At 40.5% G+C, this 17,143-nt stretch overlaps 1 protein-coding gene across 2 annotated transcripts in view; it reads left to right on the forward strand.

The window, feature by feature from the left end:
• csrnp3 (cysteine-serine-rich nuclear protein 3) overlaps positions 1 to 14,660 on the forward strand; it is a 32,727-nt gene extending 18,067 nt beyond the window's left edge. Inside the window, exons 2-5 of one of the 2 annotated variants that reach the window (XM_078229177.1) lie at positions 7,154 to 7,413; positions 12,484 to 12,780; positions 13,408 to 14,010; positions 14,074 to 14,660. In XM_078229177.1, coding sequence (XP_078085303.1) covers positions 7,154 to 7,413; positions 12,484 to 12,780; positions 13,408 to 14,010; positions 14,074 to 14,499 — 1,586 coding nt within the window. In that variant the 3' untranslated portion in view covers positions 14,500 to 14,660. Of the gene's footprint in view, positions 1 to 7,153; positions 7,414 to 12,483; positions 12,781 to 13,407 lie in introns of both variants that reach the window. The other variant, XM_078229176.1, reaches the window with a different exon arrangement.
• The last annotated feature ends 2,483 nt before the right edge of the window (positions 14,661 to 17,143 follow it).

Here is a 17,143-nt window from a genome sequence, read left to right on the forward strand (position 1 = left end):
CGCGCCCGCATCGGGTGGCAGTAAAGCCGCGATCTGCTCGGAATTGGGTGCAAATCGTGGTATAGGCCCAGCGCCCAACTTTACCGCGATTTCGTGCCTGAAAACGGGTGCAAAGTTTTGGTAAAATTGGGCCCAAAGTCTTAAGTTTGTGATGGAAATTGTGATTTCAAAGCTGGTAGTTTTTTTCAGACGGGGCCTGAATGGAAAAGGGAAACAGAGAAAGGAAACTGGCCCTTCCTGTTTCCAAGGAAACTTAAGACTGAAATTGTGACTGGAAATCAGAACTTCTCAGGAGTGTGGGGATGGTTGGAAGCATATAAAAGATGCAAAGTTCATAGAGCTATAGAAACGTTACAGTGTAGAAGGGGGGCATTCAGCCCATCTTGTCCATGCCAACCTGAAGCCACCTAGGTGCCCTTTCTAATCCCATCTTCCTGCATGTGGCCCTGCTACTTGCAGCACTTATGGTGCAGAACCAGGTACATTAAAAATGAGTTTAGGGTCTCTGCCTCCACCATCAACTCGGGCAGCAAATTCCAGTCACCACCACCTGCATAAAAAAGTTTTTCCTCATATGCCCTCTAATCTGCCAGTTAGCTTGAATCTATGATCCTTGGGTTTTTTAACTTCCTGCCAAGAGAAACAGGTTCCTCCTGTCTACTCTCTTCCTCACAATTTTGTATATCTCAATCATATCACCCCTCAGGCTTCTCTGTTCCAAGGAAAACAACTCCAACCTCTCCAGTCTCTCCTCGTAACTACAATTCTCCAGCCCTGGCAACATTCTAGCAAATCTCCTCTGCACTATTTCCAGTGCAGTTACATCATTCCTGTAATGTGTTGACCAGAACTGCACACAATACTCCAGTTGTGGCCTCACCAGTGTCTTATACCAGTTATCACCAGTTTCATCATTATATCCCTACTTTTGTATTCTATACCTCTGCCACTGAAGGAGCGCATTCCATATGCCTCTTTACAACCTTATCTACCTGTGCTGCTACATTTAGGGACCTGTGTATTTGCACGCTAAGGTCTCTCATTTCAGACATTTCTTACACAGTCCAAAGATGTGTGGGTTAGGTTGCTTGGTCATGCTAAAAATTGCCCTTAGTGTCCTGAGATGCGTAGGTTAGAGGGATTAGTGGGTGGGGATGTGGGGGTAGGGCCTGAGTGGGATTGTGGTCGGTGCAGACTCGATGGGCCGAATGGCCTCTTTCTGTACTGTAGGGTTTCTATGATTTCACCCAAAGAGTGGTGAGCCTGTGGAATTCATTACTACAGGAAGTAGTTGATGCCAAAACATTGAATGTATTCAGGAGGTGGCTGGATATAGCACTTGAGGCGAATGGGATCAAAGGTTATGGGGAGAAAGCAGGATTAGGTTATTGAGTTGGACGATCAGCCATGAATGGCAGAGCAGGTTCAATTGGCCTCCTCCTGCTTCTATCTTCTATGTTTCTATCTACCCCTCTCAGTATATTCCCATTTATTGTGTATTCCCTTTACTGTTTGACCTCCCCAAATCCCCAACTTTCTATCGACCTGTTGGAGAATTTGTTTTTGTAACTTAAAATAACATTGAGTGATGTGTGCCATCCAGACCATTGTAAGCAGAGTTGAGGACATTTAAAAAAAAATTCATTTGTGGGATATGGGCGTCGCTGGCTGGGCAGCACTTATTGTCCATCCCTTGTTGTCCTTGTTCAGAGGGCAATTGAGAGTCAACCGCATTGCTGTGGCTCTGGAGTCACTTGTAGGCCAGACCAGGTAAGGACAGTAGATTTCCTTCCCTAAAGAACACTAGTGAACCAGATGGGTTTTTCCGACGATCAACAATGGTTTCATGGTCATCAGTAGATTCTTAATGCCAGATTTTTTTTTATTGAATTCAGATTCCACCATCTGCCATGGTGGGATTCAAAACCGGGTCTGCAGAACATTAGCTGAGTTTCTGGATTAATAGTCTCATAATAGTACCACTAGGTCACCATCTTCCCGTTCCGCGATGTGCTATATTTTGTGAAGTCTGTGCTGGGGAAACATGGTTTGGTGTGTGCTGCTGTTGACTGGAGAACAGGTTAAATCCTAGAAGAAGAGGAACTGAAATTCTTTGTGAGGAGGATGGAGTTTTGAAGGACTTTGTGACTGAGATTGATGACATATATGTTGAATGGACTGCCAAGCCAATTTGTAACTCTGTCTTAATTGTATCAGCTCTCCAAAGTGAAATTTATAGTTTAGAATCGACAGCCTGTGATTAACTGATTCTGGGATTTTAGAGTATGGGTAGTTAGCAAAGATAATATTTAGTTGGGCTCTTGTGCATTAAAAATTCTTTTGCTTAAATGGTGAAATCTTGTGGCTTCAAATTACTAACAAATTACTAACCTCAACCTTATAACAGGATTATTCATTATAAAATAAAAGCAACATATACAGGACTTTAGTTAGGCCTTACTCAGAATAATGTGTCCAATTTGGTTCTCTTGTGTAATTGCTGATATATAATTTCTGTAAAAGGTCATGAGAAGGATGCCTGGTTTGAAACACCTGCATTAGCCTAGTAGAGTTTCAAAACTGGGGCTATTTACTTTATGTAAAAAGAGAGATTGAAATAAAGAAGGTACAGAACAGTATTCATATAGATGGATTATTTGGCAGCAGTGTCAGAAACCAAAGGGAACAGGACTTATGGTAATTGGCAAAAGAACCAGAGGCAGCAAGAGAAGAAAATAAATTTATGCCGTGGGTTATGATCCAGAATGCACTGGTGATGGAAGCAGATTCAATAATACCTTCCAAAAGGAAATTGCATAAATACTGAAAGACAAAAAATATTGCAGGGCTGTGAGGAAAGAACAGGGTAGTGAGACCAATTGGATAGTTCTTCCAAAGAGCTAGTACAGGCGCAGTGGGTCACATTGCCTCCTTCTGTGCTGCATTATCTTGTGATTTTCAAAGAAGACATTCCGAGTAAAAGCAAATTACTATGGATGCGGGAATCTGAAACCAATCTGGAAAATCTCAGCAGATCTGGCAGCACCTATAAACAGAGAAAAGAGCTGACGTTTCAAGTCCAGACAACCCTTTGTCAAAGCAGCAAAGACATTCCGAGATCTTTTATCTCCCTCGGATGACCTTTCATTTTTTAATCTAGGGTTTTCCTCACCCAGGTGAGCATATGGCTGTGGGTAGGCAGGGTGTGTTGGATACCATGATGCTATAGATGACATGAATAGTTGGGACCAGGCTCAATGGATCAGCTGGCCATTTTCCAACCTTTATTTCTTATGCTTGCATCTTTATATTATGAATGTTTTCTTTCAAAGTAGACATTAAACATTTAAGTTATTTGTAGTAGCAAAAGGGATGAAGGAGAAATTAAGATCTGTAAAGATTTTCAAATAATTTTAAACACACGTGTATGTTTTTAAAATCCAGTTTAAACATTTATTTATTTTAAAGGAACTATTGTGGATGGAATTTTAAGATTTCTCTCAACATGTGTGTTCCCAACTCCATTAAATTTAAGTCTGGGTGGGAAGACCCATGGCCGAACTTTGTATCCCCAACACAAAGTGGGCAATTAATGCCCACTTAAGGGCCTGATCCCACTGCCACCAATATTAACCGAGCAACAGGTCACCCTGTTGCCATGCAGGTAGCACGACAAGCTCCTGGAGGAGGGTAGGTTCCCCATTTGAAGGGACCTGATCCAGGGGCCTGGCATCAGACAGGGGGGCTGCTAAGGGCCAACCACCTGACTTTGCTGCCAATCTATCTCGATTCCTTTCCCCGCAACCGACAGCCCACAAAACCCCTCATGTCATTACTTATCTGTGGTCTGGGTCGCTTCTCAATCCTAAGCTTCAGCTGGGTGTCATTCTGGCAATAGCCCACTGCCCCGCCGGTGACACTGCTGAGAAAAGGAGCTGGCAGAATCTGATATCATCCCCCTAACTGCCCCCACCCAACACCCCGCTGTATTTCCCATATTGACTTTTTGCTTAAAATGTAGAAAGTATAACTAAAGTATTATAAATTAGATGCGCACTTAAAGAACTTCAGTTTATAGATACAAATAGTTACACTAGTACCGCAAGTCTGGTCAAATGTACAGTGTGTTAACATTTCTTTGAATATAGACCGGCAGAAAGATTGGTTGTAAAAGTTGTGTTCTGTCTGTGTTATTTATCACTGATTGCAGTTTTTTTATACGGTGGGAATGTGGATTTGCATCAGCAGGTTTATATCAAAAAACAGCCGGTACATAGTGCTGCATCGGTTATGTATACGTTTCCATTGTGGAACAAAAATTGGCACCAATGTATAACAGGTGGCCAATTCAGCATCACCTCATTTGCACAATCGCCAAAGGTTAAAATTAGCCCCATGCTTCCTTAACCCAATTAGTTCTTCTCTCAGTACCTCCCATCCAATCTTTGAACCAGGTCAGTCGACAGACGGGGTGCTGCATCTGTTGCCCCTGTCACTGCATTCACACTGCCGCAGAACAAGGGATACACAGTTCCTACAACCCACTCACATTGAAAACGGTAGCCTCAGAAGAAGAGTAGGAGGTTATTCAATTTGTTTTGTTTAATTTTACCACGGTGTTGGTAAAATTGTGACAGAGAGCACAAACTTCCATGGGACTTCACGTCACTGGCACAGCTCACATACAAATGATTGTTAGAAAAACACGGGTGTACTGCCTGAAATATTTCTGTCCCTATAAGTTGGGGCAGGGCTCAGAGTGGAAAATAAGATTTAACAGCTCTTTTAATAAATAAGTAGGTGAAAAAAACTCTCAAACTATTAAATTAAACTCATAGCTGAATGTATAGAAAATATCAGCTGTACTGCTCTATTACTGATTGCCCTTGTATAGAACCAAAAAGGCATTATGGATATATATCAAGATGGCCTCAGCACAAGAGAAATCACAACATAACTTTATTGACATGTTTTCAGATGCTTTCTACTTTCCAAGAAAACATTGCCAGTATATTCTTTCCCCAAAATTGAATCTCCCAGATTCTGTGTTGTTATAGAATTCCCTTTATAAGCTATCGTATAACATGGGACCTAATCCTACACATTTATTAAGCATTGTTCTATTATACCATACTAGTAATTAGGTGTGCTAATACCTATACAATGATGGGGGCCTGCTGATCTCCCCAGCATGCTTCTTTACATTTTGTAAACCATGAATTACTATACGTAAGGCACTTGAAAAAGGGAAATAAAAATAGAAAATGCTGGAAAAACTCAACAGATCTGCCAGCATCTGTGGAGAGAGAAACATTTAATGTTTTGAGTCAGTATGACTCTTCTTCAGAGATTTAAAAATGAACTTGGCTTAAGAAGTGAGCATGTTTGAACAAAGTTACAGAAAAAAAGTCCAACAAAATAATTGCTCGCCAGAGCTTCTGTATGCGTTACAAAACAAAATCTTTCCAAAGACTATTTAAGAGCTCCTGCATCCATGGAACTTCCTTTGCTGGCATTCCAAGAAAGGTATGCCAAATATAAAAGAGCAAATCTGGCACACAAATGCCACTGAATAGTGCGAGATGTTCGTTTGAATATTTTTGCAGAAAATCTGAAGCCTTAATGAGGCTCACACCAGAAATAGATGCAAGTACTTCAGCTCATTATAAATAGAAGCACACAGAATCTTAAGCAGAGGAAGTTATAGTTATACTGATCCAAGTTCAACACTTCCCTCTGCACCAGTTATGGATCTGGCCATCAGAAATGTAGGAGTGCACAATCCCTGCAATTAATCAATAATCATTTAGATTTACATAAATCTATTTCTGATTGATAAAATTGTTGATGGGAATATTTATACATTTTAGAGAAGCATTTGGCACCACGTCTACAAACATTCAATCCCTCCACCACCGACGCTTAGTAGCAGCAGTGTGTACTATCTACGGAATACACTGCAGCAATTCACCAAAGATCCTTAGACAGCACCTTCCAAACCCACGACCACTTGCATCTACTAGGACAAGGGCAGCAGATACATGGGAACACCACCGCCTGCAAGTTCCCCTCCAAACCACTCACCATCCTGACTTGGAAATATATCGCCACTCCTTCGCAGTCACTGGGTCAAAATCCTGGAATTCCCTCCCTAATGGGTCAAGCCACAGCACGTGGACTGCAACGATTCAAGAAGGCAGCTCACCACCATCTTCTCAAGGGCAACTAAGGATGGGCAATAAATGCTGGCCAGCCAGCCAGCGACGCCCATGTCCCACGAATGAATAAAACAAAAACCACTAGAGATCACTACTAAGCACTTTTTACCTTGTAACTATCCTTTTCATTGTGTTTTCCTTCCCGATTCATATCTTGGTATTGTTCATGGGTGCAAGTCACCTTTGACATCTAACAGAAGCAGCCATACTTCAGAAATTATAGTGATGCGTGTTATTAACAGGTTGTGCAAACATAAGAACGGAACGTATTAGCTGTGTCAGATTCTGCCCTTACATGAAGCCCATAAAAGAATACTTTCCAGCACGGACCCCTAACTAACAATCCTGGGGAGTTTTCCTCTCCATGGACAAAGAGCATAGTAGTCAATTATATCCCATATTACAATCCTAACTAAGGTCATCGACCTCAGCACAAACCAGATATTAAGCTTAGGGCTGAACTGGTCTTTATAGTATTCCCTGGGAGGTATATATATCCACTAAAAATCAAGGAATGTACAGTACTTTAACAAAAGAAAATCACTATTTTTATAAAAATCCCTATGAATATTGATTGCGAAGTTTGGAAAAGTAATGGTAACGTTTGCCAGCAAGGCTCAATCATTTATATAAAGGCAAAATACTGCAGATGCTGGAGTTTGAAATAAAAACAGAAAATGCTGGAAAAACTCAGCAGGTCTGACAGCATCTGAGAACTCTTCCGAGTCATCCTGATTCGAAATGTTAGCTCTATTCTTTCTCCACAGATACTGTCAGACTTGCTAAGATTTTCCAGCATTTTCTGTACTTGTTTCAATCATTTATGTCCGCACTGAATATTCTTTTCTCCTGTCCAATGGTCACGCTGGTATATTTTTAGAAGCACGCTTAGTATAGAACAGTATCTGAGCTAGTTTATCTTTTTATCTCTACAGCATCATCAATCCTGAAAAGGGAGAAGCGGATGAGGACAAAGAATGTTCGCTTTGACTACGTGACTGTCTATTACTTCACACGGCGACAGGGCTTCACTAGTGTCCCCAGTCAGGGTGGCAGCACACTGGGTATGTCCAATCGGCACAAATGTGTACGACAGTACACACTGGGGGAATTTGCCTTGGAGCAAGAGAGACTCCATGGAGAGATGCTGAAAGAGCACCTGAAGGAGGAAAAACTCAACTCACTGAAATTGAAGGTAAGATGACTCCACACTCTGTTATCCACACTCGGAAACACTTATAGCTGACAGTGGTGAGTACAGCCTCAATTCAGACCACAGAATGTGGAGCTTATGGTTTTAAAATTCCATGGACTTATTTGTCAAGTTTGACCAGAGGCAGAGCCTTGATGAATTTCAATTTTGATACTGATTAGTAATGGTAATCCAGTAAGCCCTGAAATTCCTGGGTTAGCGAAGGCTCCAAGTCAGCAATTGCAAATATACTTGGTGGGAATTTTTGAGAGGGCTGATGTATGCTGTGTTCCATTGAGAAATGCCATGGTGTAAATTCTACTGAGTTGGAAGATGCAAATAGAGTTTCTCTCAGAAGTTATGGCGAAATGGGAGAAGCTCAGGGAAAGTTATCACCAAGGTCTGCCTCTAGCACTAATTCTGGAAGTTAATTCCACAACCCTATATGTGAAAAAGCTACTTCTGCTCTCTGTTCTAAATCTCTTAGGATTAAATCATGAATCTGTGGCCCTCATTCTGAATTCTTACATTATTCAAAACATGTGAACTGCAAAGGCTTCCCTTCCCAAATATGCATATCATTTGCAATGATGAGTCTTACTACTTGAGTGTATAATATGCTGGGATTCATTTATATGGCCTGTTATTCATCTTGATCCTTGGCGGGTCGGATCAAGGAAAACCCCAAGGCTTTTTACTCTTATGTGAGGAATAAAAGAATGACCGGGGTGAGGTTAGGGCCGTTCAAGGACAGTAGTGGGAACTTGTGTATGGAGTCAGTAGAGATAGGCGAGGTGATGAATGAATACTTTTCTTCAGTGTTCACCAAGGAGAGGGGCCATGTTTTTGAGGAAGAGAAGGGGTTACAGGCTAATAGGCTGGAGGAAATAGATGTTCGGAGGGAGGATGACCTGGCAGTTTTGATAAACTGAAGGTCGATAAGTCCCCTGGGCCTGATGAAATATATCCTAGGATTCTTTGGGAGGCAAGGGATGAGATTGCAGAGCCTTTGGCTTTGATCTTTGGGTCCTCACTGTCCACGGGGATGGTGCCAGAGGACTGGAGAATGGCGAATGTTGTTCCTCTGTTTAGGAAAGGGAATAGAAATGACCCTGGTAATTATAGACCAGTTAGTCTTACTTCGGTGGTTGGTAAATTGATGGAAAAGGTCCTTAGGGATGGGATTTACGACCATTTAGAAAGATGCGGATTAATCCAGGATAGTCAGCACGGATTCATGAAGGGCAAGTCGTGCCTCACAAATTTGATTGAATTTTTTGAGGAGGTAACTAAGTGTGTTGATGAAGGTAGGGCAGTTGATGTCATATACATGGATTTTAGTAAGGCGTTTGATAAGGTCCCCCATGGTCGGCTTATGATGAAAGTGAGGAGGTGTGGGATAGAGGGAAAGTTGGCCGATTGGATAGGTAACTGGCTGTCTAATCAAAGACAGAGGGTGGTGGTGGATGGAAAATTTTCGGATTGGAGGCAGGTTGCTAGCGGAGTGCCACAGGATCAGTGCTTGGTCCTCTGCTCTTTGTAATTTTTATTAATGACTTAGAGGAGGGGGCTGAAGGGTGGATCAGTAAATTTGCTGATGACACCAAGATTGGTGGAGTAGTGGATGAGGTGGAGGGGTGTTGTAGGCTGCAAAGAGACATAGATAGGATGCAAAGCTGGGCTGAAAAATGGCAAATGGAGTTTAACCCTGATAAATGTGAGGTGATTCATTTTGGTAGGACTAATTTAAATGTGGATTACAGGGTCAAAGGTAGGGTTCTGAAGACTGTGGAGGAACAGAGAGATCTTGGGGTCCATATCCACAGATCTCTAAAGGTTGCCACTCAAGTGGATAGAGCTGTTAAGAAGGCCTATAGTGTGTCAGCTTTTATTAACAGGGGGTTGGAGTTTAAGAGCCGTGGGGTTATGCTGCAACTGTACAGGACCTTGGTGAGACCACATTTGGAATATTGTGTGCAGTTCTGGTCACCTCACTATAAGAAGGATGTGGAAGCGCTGGAAAGAGTGCAGAGGAGATTTACCAGGATGCCGCCTGGTTTGGAGGGTAGGTCTTATGAGGAAATGTTGAGGGAGCTAGGGCTGTTCTCTCTGGAGCGGAGGAGGCTGAGGGGAGACTTAATAGAGGTTTATAAAATGATGAAGGGGATAGATAGAGTGAACGTTCAAAGACTATTTCCTCGGGTGGATGGAGCTATTACAAGGGGGCATAACTATAGGGTTCGTGGTGGGAGATATAGGAAGGATATCAGAGGTAGGTTCTTTACTCAGAGAGTGGTTGGGGTGTGGAATGGACTGCCTGCAGTGATAGTGGCGTCAGACACTTTAGGAACATTTAAGCTGTTATTGGATAGGCACATGGAGCACACCAGGATGATAGGGAGTGGGATAGCTTGATCTTGGTTTCAGATAAAGCTCGGCACAACATCGTGGGCCGAAGGGCCTGTTCTGTGCTGTACTGTTCTATATTCTATGTTCTATGAAAGTATTATCTTTGCTGACCCAACAAGGCCAACTAAGTAGTTACAACAATGCAAGAGGGCCTTGGGGTTTATGGCGATCGCATCCCCAGCAATTTCATTGCAAATGCCTCATTTTGCTGCACGTGATTGTTTCTTTCTTAGTACCCCAAAAAAGGCATCTCTCTGTTCTCAAATGTGAAGTTGCAGAGCTTGCACGCGTCTCTGAAAGTTGCACGCTTGGTTTTTCCCTTGTGTTGCAAGTCTCGTCCAAGAGCTTGTACAGCCCTAGGTATGTGACCTCTAGTGGATAGAATTCATATTCTTATTCCACAAATATTATTGAAATTAGCTAAGTCCACAGATGTACAAGTTAGGTGGATTGGCCATACTAAATTGCCCCTTAGTGTAGGTTAGGTGGATCAGCAATGTGTGGGGTTACGGGTATGGGGCGAGGGGGAGGGCCTGGATGAGATATTCTGTCGAAGTGTCTGTGTAGACTTGATAGACTGAATGGCTTCCTTCTGCACTGTAGGAATTCTATGATTCTATGTATTTCTGAGTGAATTGAGGTCTTTGGATATTAGTGAATGCAAGTCCCATAGAACTGCAATTACTCTGACTCACTGGGGATCCATGAATTTATATGCTTATGGTCTTTAAAAGGTCATTTGCTTGGGTTTCACCAAATTAATCCTAAATATAGCACCCACAGCAATGCATCCAATTGGAATGCCATCAAACTATTAACTGATGAATTTTTAAACAGCAATTTGAAAAGTTAAAAGTGCTAGACTGTCTAAGCATTAAGGTCACTGTTTTTATAAGCAGTATTTTTGGAAGCAGAAAAGCCTGAGAAGTCAGACCACATTCAAGTGGCATGGTGATGAGCTTTGACACCACTGTGTTTGCAAAACTGAGTTTGGCAAACTTTGTAAATTAGTGCATCAACACCAGAAAAAGGAAGTAGCCACAAAAGCTGCTAGACGGTGGCACAGTGTTTAGCACTGCTGCCTCAAAGCACCAGGGACCTGGGTTCCACTCCTGGCTTGGGTCACTGTCTGTGTGGAGTTTGCACATTCTCCCCATGTCTGCGTGGGTTTCCTCTGGATACTCCGGTTTCCTCCCACACTCCAAAGATGTGCAGGTTAGGTGAATTGGCTGTGCTATATTCTCCCTCAGTGTACCGAAAAGGTGCCAGAGTGTGGCGACTAGGGGATTTTCACAGTAACTTCATTGCAGTGTGAATGTAAGCCTACTTGTGACAATAATAAATAAACTTTAAAACTTTAAAAGTCCAACTGGTTGACTGATGTCCTTCACTCTTAATAGTACATATTGAAATTGGTTTAAAAAACAACTAATTAGCTCCATTTGTATAAAATAACTGCCACATCAACTCATTGAATTGAAAGCACCACAGTAGGTCTAACTGTTCAGTCAGTTTTGCACAGGCAATTGAGTAATCACAGTGCTAGTGAAAGTAAAATTCATTTGCATTGATCTAACTGCAATTTAACATCAATATTGCTTCTTGGATCTGCTCCAGTGTCACTGTTGTATAATATAATTTTATGCTTTTCTTACTATAGATGTCCACATATATTAGGTCAATAGAAAAGCGATTGCAGAGAACTTGCATTTGGGTGGATTTTCTCTACCTGGTCTTCAAACTAATATAACAAGTGTCATAAGCCATTTGTTCTAGTTCTGGGTATTAAGTAGCACGAGCATGCCTGGGAGGAAATTGTGAAAAATGTAGACTGAATAAAGACGCTACATCATGGATTATAAATACAATCATTAAAACTTAGGATGTAGTGAAACCCAAGAGACTCGTGGCTTTAGAGCAGTCATTGTCCAGACAAGTATGATTTTTATTTCATCCTGGCAGTAGCCCACAGCTTGAAAGCTTTGCCGTTGCAACAGCCGCTGCTTGTTGTATTCGTTGTTTAAGAAATATATTTCCTTTATCCAGCATGTGTTTTGAGAATTTGTGCATTTGTTATTGGAGATAATAAGTTAATACTCCACAGTGTACTGACTTCAACAAGTGAGTCAAAGTACAATATCATGTTAATGTACATTGCTCCCAGATTTTACAGACGAGGTGTCTGCTGCATTTCAGTTTTGACTTTGACGCTCTGGTACTCGAAACAGTTTGCTTCTATCTACTCAAGCCCATTCTTTCATAGTTTGTAAAAATTCTGTATATTGCCCAATAATCTGTGCTGTTTTACCCCAAAAGAGCCAACTTTTCACCCCAGTGAAGCTGTATTTTACCCTTTCTGAATCCAAAATATAATTCCTTGTTTTCTATGTCATCATGATGAAAATTATTTGGTTCTTTTTCTATATTAGCCAATATTCTTTCCATTCTTAAGTTCAAACACTTTTCTCCAGAATTTATTGCACTGAACAATTGTTTGCTCTCAAATACTAAAAGTATATATTTTAAATTAAATATTATTATTTTGTTAATTAATGTCACTTAGTCAATAAATGTTGTAACTGCACTTGAATTTTTTTTCAGGTAAGTATTGGCAATACTTATCTAATCTTTTCATTTTTATCTTGTCAATCTTTTCATTTGCAGCTAACAAAAAATGGCACAGTAGAGTCTGAGGAAGCCAACACACTCACATTAGATGATATTTCTGATGATGACATTGATCTAGATAATACAGAAGTTGATGACTACTTCTTCTTACAACCGTTGCCAACCAAAAAGAGAAGGGCATTATTACGGGCATCTGGGGTTAAAAAAATTGACGGAGAGGAGAAGCATGAGCTCCGTGCGATTCGTGTATCCAGGGAGGATTGTGGCTGTGATTGCCGAATATACTGTGATCCTGAGCTTTGTGCTTGCAGCCAAGCAGGGATTAAATGCCAGGTAAGTGGATAACGTGTGTCATTTATATGAAGCCTAGATCTTATTTGGTTGCAAATGTATTTTTATCAAGTGCTGTCCCACTTCTGGACACATTTTGTCATGATTCAAGTTGAATGAGCTGTTGTTCCCTCTCCCTTCCTGACTGTCACAGAATATTTATTGTCGTGGCTTGTTGCATGGGGAGTTGAGAGAGTGCTTTAGCGTGGTTCCTGTGCTAACAACAAACATATACGATCACTGTTGGGACTTCATTTCATTAAATAAAATAATTTGGAAATAATGGACACTGCTGACCCCTCAGCATGTTTTTAAAATTATCTTTATATTTTCATCATGAGGAGTAAATAGTCTTTGTATGTGTTCTGCACCACAAGAGGTTGTTTCCTCCCCATGCTGACTCCGAAGCCTTCTGTTTTAATTACAAATGGTTGAAGAACGACCTTTGTATATGTATTTGGTGGTGCAGTATAACATTCTATGCCAATAAATAAAATCAGGGAAATAGTGAATGTTAGGCACTTTGTGGCTGAACATAATCAGACACCACAACATTAATTGGCATCTGAACCTGGGATGAAATGTATGCATTAGTTTATATAATAATTGGTCTGTGCACTTTTCCTCTAGGTGGACCGCATGTCTTTCCCATGTGGGTGCACAAAGGAAGGCTGCAGTAATACTGCAGGCAGGATTGAGTTCAACCCTATTAGAGTACGGACACATTTTTTGCACACAATAATGAAGCTCGAGTTGGAGAAAAATCAGCAGCAGCTCGGGATGGAGAATGGTTTCTCAGCAGACATGAATGCTCACGCTAGTCACCTGATACAAAGCCAGCAGCCCCACGAATATTCTGTTGCGGACAGCTTTGACATTGAAAATGAACCCGAAACGGCAGTGATGCACCTTCAGTCAGCAGAGGAGCTGGACTGGCAAGCGGAAGATGAGGAGGAGGATGACGATGATGATGGGAGCAGTTTGTGCAGTGGCATAACAGACTCCAGCGTTCAGAGCTTGGCAGCCAGTGAGTCGGACGAAGAGGCGGACAGCAAAGCTGAAAGCTTTAGCGAAGCATTGGCTGCCCCTGTTGTGGCACAAACTGAATCTATTCCCCTTTCCTCTGTGCTATGCTATGCCGATGGCACTTCTGCGCATGATAGCACGCCACCGGAAGATGCCACTTATTACACTAATTCTTCAACACTATATTATCAGATAGAGGGTAATACTGCTGCTGCTACCACTACTGCTACTACCAGCACTACAACTGCTACTACAGATTGTGGCAATGAGCCTTTCTGTGTAGAAGCCACTTTAACATCAAATTATACAGAGGGGGGTCAGGAGAATGGAGCACTTTCTTTGGTGCCTTACGGCTCAGCTGTAGAGCAATATATTGAATATGCACACCAGCCAGAGGGAAGCTTTACCAGTGCTCACTATCCCATAACAACACCTTCTGTGATAGTTTGTTGTCCTTCAGCACATGAAAATAATACTCAGTGCAACAGTTTATATGCTGAGCAACAACCTAACCACTCTGAAGCAGAGCTTCAAAGCTATTTAAATAACCATGTTCAAGATGACTATGTTGCTGCTTCAAATGGTGATGTTTATGCACCGAAGCAGGTACTGGAAAATACCGTCATCCTCCCAGAGGGCAACGGACTGTTAGAAGAGACTATTAAAACATCAGTAGTGGAAACTGTGTTTGTTTAGTGTGCTCAGTCACTCCATTTATTTGTTCTTTACTACATTTTACCAGTTATTTAGAATGGAAAGGAGTATAACTTAAATAGTTTACATGTTTTTTTTTAAACAGCTGCCGTCTTTAGGTCAACTGGTCAGTAATGATGGTTGATGCCACTAGCATTCAATGCTTTAAAGACTGCAGGATATGATCGGAAGCAGACTTTATACAATTCTTTATCCACAGCGATGAAATGCTGCATTAGACATTGCGTGATTTGGTATAAGCCATCCTAGTCATTAATAATTTATATGGCTTCAGAAGCATTTTAACTGTTTAACAAGCATTACTGGTGAAGGATACCAACCCAGCCAGATTGAAGAATTATATCACAAGCTTTGCTCTTGGCTTTTAGTCTGCATCACATATTCTCAAAAATTTGAATAAGGTCCCAGTTTTCAACACATTGTGTGGATATAACTTTACGTACTGTACATGTGAAAATTATGAAAAATAATTTTATTGTTTCATCTGTGAATTTATTTATGCCAGTTAGTGTGCAATTATGTGAAGTATATGTTAAATATTCCTGTTGACAGCTGTATACATGGGAGACTGAGGATCCGATCCATGGCTAGCAGCGGAAGATTTTGTTTGAAATTATATAGATTTCATTTTTAATTAAGGTGATACTTTGAGCTTGATATCAGTGGGCAGTTCTTTCTTTACTGTGTTTTTTATTCACTACTTTATAGAGTTGTGGAGCCAGAACAGCCGATGTAAAACAAAAAAAAAAGCTGTGTGGATGTATCTTGCAGCTGGAGGAATTATCCTCAAACAGGGTGTTGTGTTTTTTGACCTGTAGCATGTGCAATTGAGCTAGTTCCATTGTAACGAATGAGGAATCCAGTATTGCCATTCCTCTACTGACTACATTGGATATATTGAAAAAAGATCTACTGTAGAAAAAAAAATCCATACTCTCAACTGCGTGAAAATGGAGGGACTGTAAAGACAATCCACTTCTGTTACCACTAATAGCTAAAGGAAATACATGTTCGTCCTATCAAGCAGACTAAAGTGAAATCTTTACTACAGAAAAAAAAAAATTGTGGGCTCTTTATAAGTACTGTGCATTTATCCAGTTAAAATTAAATATTTCTTTGTAAGAGGAATCTAGATGTTTTGTCAGTCTACACATTTGAGGGTCTGAATTTATTTTCTGTGTTCAGACATTCTACACTAATGATTTGAATTTTTCGCCCCTTACTTGCCAATATCTTCTTATTCCAGGAAACAGCTGCCAAAATGGAATAGTGCAGTGACTCAACTTCAGTGGGATAAAAAAAATAGTCAAAAGCAGTCCTTACAGCCTGTAGAAATCTAGTGGTGACTTTGAAAAGGCATTCTAGGAAAACACTTTACTTTCATTCATGTATTCCCATTAGGATGTGAATGTGCTTAGGTATAGGGAAAAAATACTCAGGCAGCCATAGTAAAGGTCATTAGTCATCAGAACCTCATTTTAACGCTCCATTAAATAGTTCCTCATATCTTCTGACGGCAATCAGAGGGTGTAAGTCATGCTATATTATTCTCTGGTTGAATGTTCATTTTACACAATGCATCTTACTTTAAATTCTGCTCCTGTTCAGCAGCTACATTACTGAACAAATGTTTGGATTTCAGATTTTGAATTTAACAAGTATCAAAATGAAAGGTTCAGAAAGTCCAAGTGTGATTTTACTCAAATAATAATTTGAAGCCTCACATTTCATCAATTCCAGCAGGACACCTGAGGTACTCTGCTAATGCATGGTCTTATCATATGGTAATTATTACAGATCACTGTAGAAATTTAAGCCCAGTGGTTTCATTTTGTGCGGGTTTGTACTGATCTACTTGAAATTTATTTTAAGTCATGTCATGTAAATAGAATATAAATCACAACTGTCCATTTGGATTAAATGTACTTGTAGCATGCAACATGTTTATATAATAATGAAGGAAAGGCTCCGAAAACCAGCCTCTCACTACACACCACCTCTACCTCCATATCAAAATAAAGATTCCGTACTGCAATCAGCAGGACTGTAAAATTTAAAACCTAAATTTGCTTAGAATTAGAAGTACTGGTTGTTAAAGGCTGAATATGGGTGTGTTTACTACAGGTTTGAGCTTAGTTTCAAAAAGAAATTTCCAAAATTACTCTATTAGAACAATCTATGTCCAAAATACAAAATATATGAGACCTTTTCCTTTCATTCTGAGCTTTCTTCAACATGTGGCTGTTGGGACCAAAAAGTAATGTAGGTTATTATTTAGAATTGTACAGTCTTGGGACTGTATGCTGCAAAATTGCAATTCAAATTTTTAGTATAATTGTTCTTTATCAATTGACTTAAAGTTGCAAATATTGGTAATAGAAATGTCTTTAGATGGTTCAAATACTTATTAATATATTCTTTGTTGAAGTAACTGGAGTGTTTTCCATATAAAGGCGTGTGACAGATAATTTATTAATACTTCAACATCCAACATACTCTACCAATGCTTTCATGTATACTTTGATATTACAGAGACATCAGTCATCTGGGTTTATATATTAATGCCTGTTCATTTCTCAAGGATTTGAGACTTTAGGTTAATCTATTCCAGCAGAATCCTTCATGT

The sequence above is a fragment of the Mustelus asterias genome, chromosome 14 (genome assembly GCF_964213995.1).
Source record: "Mustelus asterias chromosome 14, sMusAst1.hap1.1, whole genome shotgun sequence".
NCBI lineage: Eukaryota > Metazoa > Chordata > Chondrichthyes > Carcharhiniformes > Triakidae > Mustelus > Mustelus asterias.